This window comes from Oncorhynchus tshawytscha, linkage group LG01 (assembly GCF_018296145.1).
Source record: "Oncorhynchus tshawytscha isolate Ot180627B linkage group LG01, Otsh_v2.0, whole genome shotgun sequence".
Taxonomy (NCBI): Eukaryota; Metazoa; Chordata; class Actinopteri; order Salmoniformes; family Salmonidae; genus Oncorhynchus; species Oncorhynchus tshawytscha.
Genome location: NC_056429.1, coordinates 90,414,888 through 90,431,966, shown reverse-complemented (window position 1 = coordinate 90,431,966; position 17,079 = coordinate 90,414,888). Strand labels below are relative to the sequence as shown.

The 17,079-nt window shown below is 41.4% G+C and overlaps 1 protein-coding gene across 1 annotated transcript; it reads left to right on the top strand.

Moving 5' to 3' along the window:
- Positions 1-1,639: 1,639 nt before the first annotated feature.
- LOC112234623 (p53 apoptosis effector related to PMP-22) lies at positions 1,640-13,841 on the top strand. Its single transcript, XM_024402857.2, has 3 exons — positions 1,640-2,082; positions 10,703-10,843; positions 11,990-13,841. The coding sequence occupies exons 1-3, from the start codon at positions 1,878-1,880 to the stop codon at positions 12,199-12,201; spliced, it is 558 nt and encodes a 185-aa protein (XP_024258625.1). The 5' UTR covers positions 1,640-1,877; the 3' UTR covers positions 12,202-13,841.
- Positions 13,842-17,079: the final 3,238 nt, after the last annotated feature.

Here is a 17,079-nt window from a genome sequence, read left to right as displayed (position 1 = left end):
CAAAGATATGGGATTTAAAAATAAGTATGTTTTGTTCGTTACTGGTTTGAGAATAAAATTATTTTGTTTGGTCAGTTACTGAATGAGGATGGATGGACTCTCATATGGGGAATTTCTTGCTAAGTTTAGAATTCCAATAACCCTGAAAGAATATGCAATTGTTTTTGATGCGATTCCAAAGGGGGTTGTATTTCTTTTAAATTCCTCTGTGGCTGATGTAAGTAACATACATTTTAAATGAAAATATATTCATTGGCAATATTAACATCCTCAAAGATAAATGTAGTAATAAACAGATTATAAATATTGTTTGTGATACTACATTTCCCTCAGCAAGATTTTTTTGGTCAAATGTCTATGGTGATATAAAATGGGGGAAAGCATGGAAAATTCCTAACAAATATTGTGTCAGTAACAAGGTAAAGGAAGTTTCATTTAAATGTTACATATAATTTATCCTGTGAAACATGTTTTGCAAAGATTCAAGCTGAATCAAATAAAATAAAATGTATTTATATAGCCCTTCGTACATCAGCTGATATCTCAAAGTGCTGTACAGAAACCCAGCCTAAAACCCCAAACAGCAAGCAATGCAGGTGTAGAAGCACGGTGGCTAGGAAAAACTCCCTAGAAAGGCCAAAACCTAGGAAGAAACCTAGAGAGGAACCAGGCTATGTGGGGTGGCCAGTCCTCTTCTGGCTGTGCCGGGTGGAGATTATAACAGAACATGGCCAAGATGTTCAAATGTTCATAAATGACCAGCATGGTCGAATAATAATAAAGCAGAACAGTTGAAACTGGAGCAGCAGCACGGCCAGGTGGTCTGGGGACAGCAAGGAGTCATCATGTCAGGTAGTCTGGGGACAGCAGGGCATGGTCCTAGGGCTGGTCCTAGGTCCCTCCGAGAGAGAGAAAGAAAGAGAGAAGGAGAGAATTAGAGAACGCACACTTAGATTCACACAGGACACCGAATAGGATAGGAGAAGTACTCCAGATATAACAAACTGACCCTAGCCCCCCGACACATAAACTACTGCAGCATAAATACTGGAGGCTGAGACATTGACTGAATATTGACTAATTGTGGTTTAGAGAAAGAGACAATTTTTTTTACCTGTATTTATAGTTGATTTTTGGGGGGGATTGACATACAGAACTTTATTACATAGAAAACGGGACAGGTTGTACATTAATAGTTTTGATATAATGATTTATTTCAGAAATTCTGACATTGACAAAGATGTAGTATATTTAATTCAACTGCTATTAATATTAGGTACATTTCAAATTGAGAAATGCAAATGGTCTAATTCAAAACCTATTTGTTTCCCTTTATAAATGAATTTAAACAATATGGCACTACGTTAACAAAAATGAAAAACAAAAAGGCTATTAAAACTTGTATTATTATGATTTGTTTCTTTAGGATTCCTGGCAATGTAAATAGTTTTTATGTATGCTTGTTTGCATGTGACTATTCTTTTTGTTTGTTGATAATTGTAAATAAAATACAAATAGTTAATTTAAAACGGTGTATAATCGTCAGACGTTATGATACGTCATCAGAAGTGTCCACTTAAGGGCTGAGGGGGATAGGGTGTGTTTTTTAAGTGTTTGTATTGCGGCCACTGTCAATGGGTTGGGCTTGAGATGCTGGTTGGGTTGACTCTCGCCCCTTCGCCAAGCCTGACGAGAATGAGCCTGCATGCCATTCCAAGTCATTTAAACAGGGTTAGGCTACTGTGCATGGATTACGTTGCTAACTAGGGTGGGGCTTTCAGATTTGATCAGTAAAAAAGGTGTAGCCCACACAAACCCATACGGTATTTGGACGCCTGACCGCTTCTATCACCACTCTCTGTTCTGTTTTGTCGAATATGTTTCGCTGTGGAATTGCGTATCCAAGATGCAGGTGGATCGTACCACTTCTTTTGCTTTTTGCGATTATATTTGACATTATTGCAATTGCTGCTACTTCGGGGTGGGTTGAGGACAAGGACGCAAAGTCCCACTACGCAAGTATGTGGAGTCAATGCCGAGGTCGGAATGACAACTGGGAATGCAAATCTCTCATGGAATTCTGTAAGTATCATGTTGTAAAACCATCTATAAAGATTCACTTAACAGCCCTAATCATAGTGACAAGGAAAATAACACCATATTCATTATTTTACAATATAGCCTACTGTACTATAGTGTGTATGTATTCAGAATTAGATTTGGAGACTGCTCACAGTAAGGCTGATCTGGGGTGGGTGCTCACAGTAAGGCTGATCTGGGGTGGGTGCTCACAGTAAGGCTGATCTGGGGTGGGTGTAATTTGTGGAACGTTCCAACAGGAATCTGTTCCAAAGTACAAGGTTTGCCAACAAACAACACATACAAAGTAGCATGATCAGTTCACCAAGCTAACTAGCTGCCTGAAAAACGCAATTAAATAACCCACTCCCTACAACTTTGTATGTGTTTGTTGGCAACCTTGTTATTTATGAAGTTTTTGGAACAGATTCCTGTTGGAACGTTCCACAAATTATACCCGCTCTCTGATCAAGATCATAATAACTAATATTCAGCCTACACAGTACAAAAGGTATTCCACAGATGGCATTTCATTAGTTGTATATTGTTTGTTGGGCAAGTGCATGGGCCTACTTCATGAACAACCTATTTCTTTATTTCGGTCCACAATTCCTTTTACTTAAGTCAGCCTTCAACAAGCAAAGGAATGCTCTCCTGGGAGTTTTTCAATGTCAAAGTGGCAGCCAGTCAGAGTAAACTTCGAACAACACTTGATTTTCCCTGTTTCCCATTGTCTTTACCTCCTGTTTGTTGGTGTTTTCCTGCACATTTTACAGCTACTATAACATCTCAACTCATCATGGTAATCAGAAAATATTTCTGATCAAGCACATATCCACTCAGATCCTTTCTCATACTAAATTAAAATGTTGGCTGCTTTACATATATTGTAAGAATAGAAATCAAACGTCAGAGGCTGCGTCAAATTTTTAACATGTAACCAAGGTTCCAATTCCTAACAATAGTATATGATAGAACAAAAGAGAATAGAGGATTACCTTTGGATATTGGTATTAACAGGCAGGATGGATTCATATCAAGATGGCTTTCTCAGTCATGTTCTCAGGGGTATTTTTTAGAAGTGTGATGAGTGCCCCTACCAAGCTGGAGAGGTCCTGCTACAAACCATTGCCAGATAATCTGTGGTGAGAAAAAATATAGAGAAAATGCCTCGGTCTTCACTGGACACTGGTGAAAAATATCCATGTCTGGTACATTCGGAACATATGCTATTACTCAGGAAGTACTGCTTCAGTCAGTCAGTTAGGACAGCTATGTTGTCATTCAGTTAGCAGTCCGAATGGAGGAATAGTTTCAGATCTCAGTAAACAACATTGTTGATGTTATAAGGTGAGGAAAAGACAGTTACACTTATCCCAGTGTCCTTGCTTAGTCAGTGGGTTACTTACGCCAGTGTCCTTGCTCAGTCAGTGGGTTACTTACCCCAGTGTCCTTGCTCAGTCAGTGGGTTACTTACCCCAGTGTCCTTGCTCAGTCAGTGGGTTACTTACCCCAGTGTCCTTGCTCAGTCAGTGGGTTACTTACCCCAGTGTCTTAGCTCAGTCAGTGGGTTACTTACCCCAGTGTCCTAGCTCAGTCAGTGGGTTACTTACCCCAGTGTCTAGCTCAGTCAGTGGGTTACTTACCCCAGTGTCCTAGCTCAGTCAGTGGGTTACTTACCCCAGTGTCCTAGCTCAGTCAGTGGGTTACTTACCCCAGTGTCCTAGCTCAGTCAGTGGGTTACTTACCCCAGTGTCCTAGCTCAGTCAGTGGGTTACTTACCCCAGTGTCCTTGCTCAGTCAGTGGGTTGCTTACCCCAGTGTCCTTGCTCAGTCAGTGGGTTGCTTACCCCAGTGTCCTTGCTCAGTCAGTGGGTTGCTTACCCCAGTGTCCTTGCTCAGTCAGTGGGTTGCTTACCCCAGTGTCCTTGCTCAGTCAGTGGGTTGCTTACCCCAGTGTCCTTGCTCAGTTAGTGGGTTGCTTACCCCAGTGTCCTAGCTCAGTCAGTGGGTTACTTACCCCAGTGTCCTTGCTCAGTCAGTGGGTTACTTACCCCAGTGTCCTAGCTCAGTCAGTGGGTTACTTACATAAATGCAACCATTCATTTACCCTAAACTGTGGAATTGCATAGCCCAGTAGTGAACAAAACAAGCAGGTGGAATTGGAGAAATAAAATTGGTATAATTGTACCCTTCATTTTCATACCATAAAAAGTTAGTTCTTAACTAGTCAAATACAAATCAAGGAGAATGATATATTCCTTTTTATTATGCAGTGTATTTGGAGTCAGTGCTGCTGGTCCAAGGTTAACAATGTTTGGGTGAGTGCAGTTGGCTGTAATGTCGCTATCTGACTGGTGCCATCAAGATGAACTAGTATTGACATTACCACTGGAACATAACTTTGTTGTGATTAATCAACCTCAGCCGGATGTTGTCCATTCCAAGGGCCACTTACTGTCCCTTCCTGGGTGGGGAGATAGCATGGAGGGATTCTCTGGAATTACTGGTCTAATGTTGCATGGATGAAATGGGAGTAGTTTGTCTTCACAATCAAACCCGTGTGAACATTTTACATTTCTCTGTATATTGTGTAATAACACAGTAATTACTATTGTATCTACATTGTTTTAATATTGTCAGACTAATTTATTAATCACTCAATAATAGGAATTGCTTAATGAGGTTAAGCTTTTTGTGATTATTAGGCTATGTAAAGTTTTTGTTGCCAAATCAATGTGATGGAGCCTACCTAAAACTGCAAGCATACTTCTTTGCTTGGAGTCACATAACAAACTTGCTTATTTAAAATGCACAGTGCATGAATGACATCAACAATACTCAAACGTGCACCTGAACAAAACAGTGCCAAACTCAATTATAGAATCTCTACTTAATCGCTGTAGATGACGACTCGACTGATTCAATCGATTTAAGTTCAGACCCATACTTTTTCAAATGAACAACATTGGTTTGCCATTGGTTGTTTATTTTGAACTTGATTAGGAAAGACACAAGACAGATGTTCCCCTTCTGGAGAGTATTTAGACTCAGTTGTATTTGTGAGCTATCTTCGGCCCTGTGAGCTGTCCACATCACACTTTTTGAATTAGATTGAAGTACTCGCACTAACATTTTAAAGAGATCCTTTGCAACAGTCAAACAACTGTAACAGTCGGCTACTAATACACTAAAACTGTTCTCGACCATGGACTTGAGATCCAGAGAAGCACATCATTTTGAGTGTGAGAATATCTACATTTTCTGAACACAAGGGACATTATCCTTTCTCACGCCACCTCTCTGTACATCTGTTTTAATGTTTGAATGATACTCTTCAGTATGGCTTAGTTCACACAAAGTTAAACTTGTTAGACTAGGATCCTGTTGTCTGTTAGAGGCAAGCGAAGGCGTGACTGCAGTGCCTGAAGCTCAGGCGTAGGCTGCCTGCCATTTAATCCTGATGGTAGACAGAGAGTGAATAATTTAAGGTGTGAGCTCTGCATTTGCATGCAACAGATGTCAGTAACCTACCACCAGCAATGTGTTGAAATACGATGCAGTTGTGATACTGTAGAACAAAGGCTTCATTGCAATGCGGAGCAAACCTATCAGGATTCATTCATACATTTATTCTAATACACGGGTTTCATTGCAATATTTGTGTTGCGGCATGACAATGTACTAACCTCCTTACCTAATACAGGTGTAAATATTTGACTAAATTGGGCCTTCCTCTATTATACTTATGATAAATAGTTTATTCTATTCTACTGACATTTACTTTTTGTTCATGTTCTTATATTTTCTTCTTTCTTATTGTTGTTGCTTTGTCCAGCATGAACCTGCCAGTAGCCATTTCTTAGACGGTGTAAACCATGTGTTTCATGTACATGACATACGACTCTAATAAAACTTGGAACTTGAATGTTTATTTTTTAAATTAAATACAGAACTATCTAATAGACATAAATATTCACACCCCTGAGTCGTTAACTTGAATAAATGTGATTCTAAAGTTTCAATGTTACATGCACAAGGACAGTGAAATGCCTTTCTTACAAACTCAAAACCCAACCAGTAATCAATAACAATGTACTACTAGATGAAAAAAATAAAACGAGAAATAATAAGAAAAAATATGAAATACACAATTAAGTAAGTAAGAATAGCATACTATATACAGTAAATATTTAACAAGTTAGTTCCAATACCAGATTTACATGTGCAGGGATACTGGATTGCTATGTATAGGGGTAAGGTGACTAGGCAACAGAATATAAGATAAATAGTAGCACAGTTTGTATGTTTTTATTTTTTTTAATTTTTAATTTCACCTTTATTTAACCAGGTAGGCTAGTTGAGACCAAGTTCTCATTTGCAACTGCGACCTGGCCAAGATAAAGCATAGCAGTGTGAACAGACAACAACAGAGTTACACATGGAGTAAACAATAAACAAGTCAATAACATATTAGGAAAAAAAGAATCTATATACATTGTGTGCAAAAGGCATGAGGAGGTAGGCAATAAATAGGCCATAGGAGTGAATAATTACATTTTAGCAGATTAACACTGGAGTGATAAATGATCAGATGAACATGTGCAGGTAGAGATACTGGTGTACAAAAGAGCAGAAAAGTAAATAAAATAAAAACAGTATGGGGATGAGGTAGGTAAATTGGGTGGGCTATAAACCGATGTACTATGTACAGCTGCAGCGATTGTTTACCTGCTCAGATAGCAGATGTTTAAAGTTGGTGAGGGAGATAAGTCTCCCAACTTCAGAGATTTTTGCAATTCGTTCCAGTCGCAGGCAGCAGGGAACTGGAAGGAAAGGCGGCCAAATGAGGTGTTGGCTTTAGGGATGATCAGTGAGATACACCTGCTGGAGCGCGTGCTACGGGTGAGTGTTGCCATCGTGACCAGTGAACTGAGATAAGGCGGAGCTTTACCTAGCATAGACTTGACCTGGAGCCAGTGGGTCTGGCGACGAACATGTAGCGAGGGCCAGCCGACTAGAGCATACAGATCGCAGTGGTGGGTGGTAGGTATAAGGTGCTTTAGTAACAAAACGGATGGCACTGTGATAAACTGCATCCAGTTTGCTGAGTAGAATATTGGAAGCTATTTTGTAGATGACATCGCCAAAGTCGAGGATCGGTAGGACAGTCAGTTTTACTAGGTTAAGTTTTGCGGCGTGAGTGAAGGAGGCTTTGTTGCGGAATAGAAAGCTGACTCTAGATTTGATTTTGGATTGGAGATGTTTGATATGAGTCTGGAAGGCGAGTTTGCAGTCTAGCCAGACACCTAGGTACTTATAGATGTCCACATATTCTAGGTCGGAACCATCCAGGGTGGTGATGCTAGTTGGGCGTGCGGGTGCAGACAGCGAACGGTTGAAAAGCATGCATTTGGTTTAACTAGCATTTAAGAGTAGTTGGAGGCCGCGGAAGCAGTGTTGTGTGGCATTGAAGCTCGTTTGGAGGTTTGATAGCACAGTGTCCAAGGAAGGGCCAGAAGTATACAGAATGGTGTCGTCTGCGTAGAGGTGGATCAGGGAATCGCCCACAGCAAGAGCAACATCATTGATATATACAGAGAAAAGAGTCGGCCCAAGAATTGAACCCTGTGGTACCCCCATAGACTGCCAGAGGACCGGAAAACATGCCCTCCGATTTGACAGACTGAACTCTATCAGAGAAGTAGTTGGTGAACCTGGTGAGGCAGTCATTAGAAAAACAGAGACTACTGAGTCTGCCGATGAGAATATTTATTTTATTTCACCTTTATTTAACCAGGTAGGCTAGTTGAGAACAAGTTCTCATTTACAACTGCGACCTGGCCAAGATAAAGCATAGCAGTGTGAGCAGACAACACAGAGTTACACATGGAATAAACAATTAACAAGTCAATAACACAGTAGAAAACAAAGGGGGAGTCTATATACAATGTGTGCAAAAGGCATGAGGAGGTAGACGAATAGTTACAATTTTGCAGATTAACACTGGAGTGATAAATGATCAGATGGTCATGTACAGGTAGAGATATTGGTGTGCAAAAGAGCAGAAAAGTAAATAAATAAAAACAGTATGGGGATGAGGTAGGTGAAAATGGGTGGGCTATTTACCAATAGACTATGTACAGCTGCAGCGATCGGTTAGCTGCTCAGATAGCTGATGTTTGAAGTTGGTGAGGGAGATAAAAGTCTCCAACTTCAGCGATTTTTGCAATTCGTTCCAGTCACAGGCAGCAGAGTACTGGAACGAAAGGCGGCCAAATGAGGTGTTGGCTTTAGGGATGATCAGTGAGATACACCTGCTGGAGCGCGTGCTACGGATGGGTGTTGCCATCGTGACCAGTGAACTGAGATAAGGCGGAGCTTTACCTAGCATGGACTTGTAGATGACCTGGAGCCAGTGGTTCTGGCGACGAATATGTAGCGAGGGCCTACTGAAACTACTGAAATAAAAGGTCAATAAAGAATCAAGGTAAACTCGGTCCGTGTAGCTATTTTGTTAGCTATTTATCAGTCTTATTGTGTGGGGATAGAAGCTGTTCAAGCGCCTGTTGGTATAAGATTTCTGGGTAAGTCTCTAAGAATGCAAATGCATGCTTTTCAACCAATCGCTGCCCCCGCCCACCCGCCCGACTAGCATCACTACCCTGGTCGGTTCTGACTTAGAATATGTGGACAACTACAAATACCTACGTGTCTGGTTAGACTGTAAACTCTCCTTCCAGACTCATGTTAAACATGTTAAATCCAAAATTAAATCTAGATTCAGCTTCCTGTTTTGCAACAGCCTCTTTCACTCATGCTGCCAAACATACCCTCATAAAACGGACTATCCTACCGATCCTTGACTTTGGCGATGTCATTTACAAAATAGCCTCCAACACTCTACTCAGCAAATTGAATGCAGTCTATCATAGTGCCATCTGTTTTGTCACCAAATCCCTATATACTACCCACCACTGCAACCTGTATGCTCTCGTTGACTGGCCCTCTCTTCCTATTCTTGGCCAAACCCACTGGCTCCAGGTTATCTGTAAGTCTTTGCTAGGTAAAGCCCCGCCTTATCTCAGCTCACTGGTCACCATAGCAACACCCACCCCTAGCACGCGCTCCAGGAAGTATATTTCACTGGTCATCCCCAAAGCCAACTCCTCCTTTGGCCGCCTTCCAGTTCTCTGCTTCCAATGACAGTAACGAATTGCAAAAATCACTGAAGCTGGAGACATATCTCTCTCGCTAAGTTTAAGCATCAGCTGTCAGAGCAGCTTACCAATCACTGCACCTGTACACCGCCCATCTGTAAATAGCCCACCCAACTCTTTTGCACCCCAGTATCTCTACTTGTACATAATCATCTGCACGTCTCACTCCAGTGTTAATGCTAAATTGTAATTGTAAATGAGAACTTGTTCTCAACTGGCCTACCTGGATTGTTCAATACTTGCACATTCTTTTTAATATTCTTCAAGTTCTGTCAAGTTGGTTGTTGATCTTTGCCAGACAGACATTTTTAAAGTCTTGCCATGTATCTTCAGGAAGATTTTTAAGTCAAAATTGTATCTAGGCCACTCGGGAACATTCAATGTCATCTTGGTAAGCAACTCCAGTGAATATTTGGCCTTGTGTTTTAGGTTATTGTCCTACTGAAAGGTGAATTTGTCACACAATATATGTTGGAAGACTGACTGAACCAGGTTTTCCTTTAGGATTTTTCCTGTGCTTAACTCTATTCCATTTCTTTTTATCCTAAAAACACTCCCTGGTCCTTGCAGATGACAAGCATACCCATAACATGATGCAGCGACCACCATGCTTGAGAATATGAAGTGGTACTCAGTGAAGTGTTGTTGGATTTGCCCCAAAACATAACACTTTGTATTCAGGACATAAAGTTAATTTATTTGCAACTTTTTTTTAAATCTTTTTTTTTTGCTGTTTTACTGTAGTGCCTTATTGCAAACAGGATACATGTTTTGGAATATTTGTATTATGTACAAGCTTCTCTTCACTCTGTCATTTAGGTTATTTTGTGGAGTAACTACAATGTTGTTGATCCATCAGTTCTCTTATCACAACCATTGAACTTGTTTAAAAGTCACCATTGGGCTCACGGTAAAATCCCTGAATGGTTTCCTTCCTCTCCGGCAACTGAGTTAGGAAGGAAACCTTGTTCTTTGTAGTGACTGGGTGTATTGATACACCATCCAAAATGTAAGTAATAACTTCACCATGCTCCAAGGGATATTCAATGTCTGCTTTTTACATTTTTACCCATCTCCCATGTCTTTGTGGTTGAATCTGTGTTTGAAATTCTTTGATCGACTAACTGACCTTACAATTATCTGTATGTGTGGAGTACAGAGATGAGGTAGTCATTCAAAAACACTATTATTGCCAAACAACTTATTATGTGACTTGTTAAGCACATGTTTACTCCTGACACATGTTTACTTCCATTTTGACAAAATGGGGTATTGTGTGTAGGCCAGTGACACACAATCTCCAATTTAAATTCAGGCTGTAAAACAACAATATGTGAAATAAGTAAAGGGGTGTGACTACTTTCTGAAGGCACTGTACTAAACATTGCTTGTTGTCTTTTCAGCTTGGGCCCAGGCTGTGGCAGCTCTTATGATCATCGGCCTCATCATCCTTATCATAGCCTTCATCATCTCCTGTATCGCTCTCTGCTGCACCCTCAACATCAGCCTTCTGCCTGTCATTGGGGTCCTGCTCTTCATCACTGGTAAGAAACACAACACCTTTCTGTTCTTCTTGGGGTGGTTTCCCAGATTAATTTACTCCTGGACTAAAAAGCAATCTCCATTAAATGCTTTTTAGTCCAATATTAGGCGTCATCTGTGTCAGGGAAACAGCTCCCTTATGTTTTTGTACTTCAAGTGTCTGAGCTAATGGAGGAGAAGTTAGTTATTGAAGACGTAGTGAAATATTAACAACTGGCTTTCCTTTGTTAATTTGACCTGCCTCAATGTATTGCTCCAAACCTCATACTACAATTACTCTCATACTTTAGTGCTTCCTATGCTCCTCCACGTTCCGAGGGGGCTCAAGTAGCATGGCAACCATAGCTACTGTGAAGTTGGCGAGTCTTAAAGCTAGTCTTCTTATTTTAGCCGTTGCCAATGAGGAGAGGGAGTGGGAGTTGTTTGTGTCCCTACTCTGCTCTGAGGTTCAGGGAAGGGCTGAGAGAATGTTCTGCATCTGGCTGAGTCACAGCACTGATAGTGAGATAATAGGAACACTCCCCCTCCTCCCTATACCCCCCTTCTGCAGCTGCCACCCTAGTGTGAAACCTGATAGCCCAGCCCGGCCTATGCCTAGGGGAAAGAGAGACTACACAGTCACTCAGAATTACCCTGAAACTGTCTCAGACATAGCTGAATCGTAGAGGTGTCTGACTATAAAGCCGCTGTCCTCTCATGGGAATGTTTTCCCAGTGTTTAGAGTGAAGTAAATAAGTATTAGCATTTAGAACTAGTTCTGACTGGATCACCAGTATATGTGGATGTAAAGTAGTAACAGTAGTAATCATCGCTATGTGATCCATTGTTTGATCCCACTTTGTGATTCGCCATCCATACAGTGAATGTGTAAAATATCAACTTTACCTCACAGTACATCCACTTTATTATCCACCTTCTAATCTAGTTATCCACCTTCTAATCTAAATGACACATGCTCTAACTTGTTGTTACATCTAAGCCCTAGAGATTTAAGTTCACACACCCTCACGCTAGTTTTGGTAGACTCTCACACTTATGTGTCACTGTTCCACAGAGTCAGCCTCCTCCCCATCCATCACTGATGACCCTCTCTGTTCCTGAATGATCCACCACTGACAAATCTCTGTTCTGCCTGTTTCTCACCACAGTGGTCCTTCAGTTCATCGCCCTCATCATCTACCCAGTCAGGTTCAATGACCTGATCTTCGAGGGCCACTACGACTACACCTGGGCCTACGGCTTCGGCTGGGGGGCCACCATCCTCTGCATCGGCTGTGGGATCCTCTTCTGCTGCCTGCCTCGCTACGAGGATGAGCTCACGGGCCTCGCCAAGACCAAATACATATATACCTCAGCTTAGAGGAACCACGGACACCCCCAGGCTACATCTCAATAGTCTGAAGTGACTTCCCTTCTCCTTATCTCCTTCCCTTTTTCCCTTCTCATCTCCTCTTCTCTTCATCTCCTTCCCTTCATCTGCACTGAGGGAAACAACACAGGACAGTGAAAGCAATATAGTAGTCACCTACCAAGAATTTACTTTCACCTGCTCAGGTTCTTTCATATCAGCCAGATGAAGGAAAAGAAGCCCACTTTAGACTATTGAGATGCAGCCCCAGGTGAACAGAAGCACCTCTGCCACCACAGAGGACACTGACACTTAGACATATCATTGGAGGTCACTTTTGTCATTTCTAACAACGCTGAATGCCCTCTCCGTTGGAAGGATCCCATAGATGTGCCCTATTTCCGACCCTATACTGATCCCCATATTGATTTGAGTGGTCCACATGTTACCAAGGAAGGTTGCCAGGTATGGCTATTCCAGTCACCTTCAATGTTTTTCCACATATGATGTTTGTGTAGAGTAGTTGAAGTGACTCAGAAGCAATATTGCAGATTATACATAAAAAATGTGCATAAACCGCCATAACCTTATCCTTAAATTAGTTGAATGCAAAATCACAGAAGTGCACTTAATATCAACGGTAAGGACTCCATCCAAGAGTTGATGGATAATGTCAAGCGTTCTAACCAGCTGAGTTAGAGGGCGTATGCCCTACACACAAAGCTAATGTATTTGACTGCAGGATTGTTGGATGTTTTAAGATGTCGCTTTTCAAAAATGTATTCACTTTAATCCTAATTTTAATGGTTCAGGTCATTTACTGGCTAAACTGAATTGTAAGTACAGTAGGGAAAATGTAAACATGAATGTATACTGTGTATGGTGCAAGGAAAGAGGCAAGTGTTGATTTGCTTTTATTCGATTAGTTTAAGAATTCTGTTTCTAGTCATTGTATTATGTAACACACAGCTGTGTTTTAAGATTTTCTGTTCTTTTTTTACATTTAAGTTTTCTTACTCCAACAAGGACAATGCTCTTGATTGGCTATGAATGGGTATTGCTGGACCGTGTTCTTGATTGGGTATTGCTGGACATTGTTCTTGATTTGCCTATGAATGGGTATTGCTGGATTGTATTGTTGTGAAAACTAAAACAAATAAAGGAGAAATACACATTTGGCCTGGATTCAATCTGTAGATTGTGGATTCAATCACCTATAAATTTCAACCACGCTACAACGCTGATATTCGGCACTGCAGATTGAATGTCCATTCCATGTGCTGATAATGGTAACCAACATGAAGCACCCAAACACAGACTTTTAGATATACAGTTCATTCAGCATTTGACTTATAAATGCTTGCAGAAGACAATGTAGCGTCTTTCAACAGCATCAGGTGATGAGTCTGCTATAGAAGACTAGTGTCATGTCACACTCGGACGTGCCTTCATTTTTCATAATTGCAAAATGAGTGGTTGACATTGAAGGGGACATTCTATGGACTCAAGTCATATTTCAGTTGGAATGGAAAAGGTCATATGGATATTCTGGTGATAATCTTTTGGGTTTATTTAGTCCTTTTAAATATACAACTTTCAGCAGTGTCTTTTTATGCAATAAAGAGTTGATGAAAAAACAAGTTATATCTTCAGACCGTGTTTGCGTGTGTCTCCATGGCTGTGTGTGTGCATGTGTTGGTGAGGGAACTTAGTTGTAGTCTTACTGTTAAGTTACAATAGTAGAACACACAATTGCAACACAGGTAACATTTTCTAAATGTGGTTGTACATCAGCAGATTTTCTCTTATGTCAGTCAGACAGTCACTTAATTAGCATGTCAGCTAGCATGTCAGCTTTTTTTATTAGTATCTAAACTTGCAAGGCCCAGGGGCCCTGACCTCCATGTGGCCCCCATTGATTTTTATAGTCTCACTCAGATATCATTAACATGGCATAATTCATGACAAACTGTGTACAATTGCATGGAATTTGTTATAAAACTGCTAAATGTTCTCTCTACCCTTGGCAAAATGTGTAGATTTCCAGAAAACTTGCTTTAAACCTTCAAATACTTTCTCTCCACCCCATGGCAAAATGGGAAGAAAGGTACTTTTTAATATACTTAAAACAATTCTCTCCACCATCAACAAGGGAGCAACAAAAATGTTTTGCCCGCAAGGTGTGCGGCCCCCCAACCAAATCTCACTCAGGGCCCAAAAAAGGCAAGGACCGGCCCTGTGTGTGTGTTAATAACAAAAATAGCACAATCAAACGTTTTGCACAGGTAGGTCACTCAAGACTGACTTTCAAATTAGATGTCTATCCGTGTCCTGAGGATGTCGGGAAACGCATTCAAAACCAGTCACTAGGGGCAACATTGAGTGCTATTACCATCAAGTAGGCTTGATTTTTAAGGCCTTATCTCACAAACTACATTGTGTTCTTTTTGTCCAAATTCTGAAAAAATACAGATACCACTTTTGATGCACAGCAATTTTGTTCACACCAAGTCCAATGCACTTTTCCAAAACATTTGCATAATGTCATCAACGCTGCTGGGGCCATTCTTACAGGCTATATGCTGTTCAAAGTGGCTAGAGAGGATGCAATTATTATTATTGTTTTTTAATTTCACCTTTATTTAACGAGGTAGGCTAGTTGAGAACAAGTTCTCATTTGCAACTGCGACCTGGCCAAGAATGAAGCAAAGCAGTTTGACACATACAACAACACAGAGTTACACATGGAATAAACAAACATACAGTCAATAACACAGTAGAAAAAGTCTATATACAGTGTGTGCAAATAAGGTAAGATAAGGGAGGTAAGGCAATAAACAAGCCATGGTGGCGAAGTAATTACAATATACCAATTATACACTGGAGTGATTGATGTGCAGAAGATGAATGTGCAAGTAGAGATACTGGGGTGCAAAGGAGCAAGATAAATAAATAAATACAGTATGGGGATGAGGTAGTTGGATGGGCTATTTACAGATGGGCTATGTACAGGTGCAGGGATCTGTGAGCTGCTCTGACAGCTGGTGCTTAAAGTTAGTGAGGGAGATATGAGTCTCCAGCTTCAGTAATTTTTGCAGTTCGTTCCAGTCAGTGGCAGCAGAGAACTGGAAGGAAAGGTGGACAAAGTAGGAATTGGCTTTGGGGGTGTCTAGTGAGATATACCTGCTGGAGAGTATGCTATGGGTGGGTGCTGCTATGGTGACCAGTGAGCTGAGATAAGGTGGGGCTTTACCTAGCAGAGACTTGTAGATGACCTGGGTTTGGCGACGAATATGAAGCGAGGGCCAGCCAACGAGAGCATACAGGTCATAATGGTGTGTAGCATATGGGGCTTTGGTAACAAAATAGATGGCATTGTGATAGACTGCATCCAATTTGTTGAGTAGAATGTTGGAGGCTATTTTGTAAATGACATCGCCAAAGTCGAGGATCGGTAGGATGGTCAGTTTTACGAGGGTATGTTTGGAAGCATGAGTGAAGGATGCTTTCTTGTGAAATAGGACGCCGATTCTAGATTTAATTTAGGATTGGAGATGCTTAATGTGAGTCTGGAAGGAGAGTTTACAGTCTAACCAGACACCTAGGTATTTGTAGTTGTCCACATATTCTAAGTCAGAACCGTCCAGAGTAGTGATGCTGGACGGGCGGGCAGGTGCGGGCAGTGATCGATTGAAGAGCATGCAATTAGTTTTACTTGCATTTAAGAGCAGTTGGAGGCAACGGAAGGAGAGTTGTATGACATTGGGGCTCGTCTGGATGTTAGTTAACACAGTGTCCAAAGAAGGGCCAGAAGTATACAGGATTGTGTCTTCTGCATAGAGGTGGATCAGAGAATAACCAGAAGCAAAAGCGACATCATTGATGTATACAGAGAAGAGAGTCGGCCGGAGAACTGAACCCTGTGGCACCCCCATAGAGACTGCCAGATTTCCGGACAACAAGCCCTCCGATTTGACACACTGAACTCTATCAGAGAAGTAGTTGGTGAACCAGGCAAGGCAGTCATTTGAGAAACCAAGGCTGTTTAGTCTGCCGATAAGAGTGTGATGATTGACAGAGTCGAAAGCCTTGGACAGGTCGATGAATACGGCTGCACAGTAATGTCTCTTATCGATGGCGGTTATGATATCGTTTAGGACCTTGAGCGTGACTGAGGTGCACCCATGACCAGCTCTGAAACCTGAATGCATAGCGGAGAAGGTACGGTGGGATTCGAAATGGTTGGTAATCTGTTTGTTAACTTGGCTTTTGAAGACCTTAGAAAGGCAGGGTAGGATAGATATAGATCTATAGCTGATTGGGTCTAGAGTGTCTCCCCCTTTGAAGAGGGGATGATCGCGGCAGCTTTCCAATCTTTGGGAATCTCAGACAATACGAAAGTTGAACAGGCTAGTAATAGGGATTGCAACAATTTCAGCAGATAATTTTAGAAAGAGAGGGTGCAGATTGTCTAGCCCCGCTGATTTGTAGGGGTCCAGATTTTACAGCTCTTTCAGAACATCAGCTATCTGGATTTGGGTGAAGGAGAAATGGGGGAGGCTTGGGCGAATTGCTTTGGGAGGTGTCGGGCAGTTGACCGGGGTAGAGGTAGCCAGGTGGAAAGCATGGCCAGCCGTAGAAAAATGCTTATTGAAATTTTCAATTGTAGTGGATTTATCAGTGGTGACAGTGTTTCCTGGCCTCAGTGCAGTGGGCAGCTGGGAGGAGGTGCTCCTATTCTCCATGGACATTACAGTGTCCCAGAACCTTTTTGAGTTTGCGCTACAGGATGCAAATTTATGTTTGAAAAAGCTAGCCTTAGCTTTCCTAACCGCCTGTATATATTGGTTCCTAACTTCCCTGAAAAGTTGCATATCAAGGGCTATTCGA

Excerpts from the sequence above, each read along its gene's own strand:
- LOC112234623 (XM_024402857.2), top strand. The coding sequence starts at position 1,878 with ATGTTTCGCTGTGGAATTGCGTATCCAAGATGCAGGTGGATCGTACCA. Across the intron at positions 2,083-10,702 it reads CAAATCTCTCATGGAATTCT|CTTGGGCCCAGGCTGTGGCA; the intron begins GTAAGTATCATG and ends TTGTCTTTTCAG. Across the intron at positions 10,844-11,989 it reads GGTCCTGCTCTTCATCACTG|TGGTCCTTCAGTTCATCGCC; the intron begins GTAAGAAACACA and ends TTCTCACCACAG.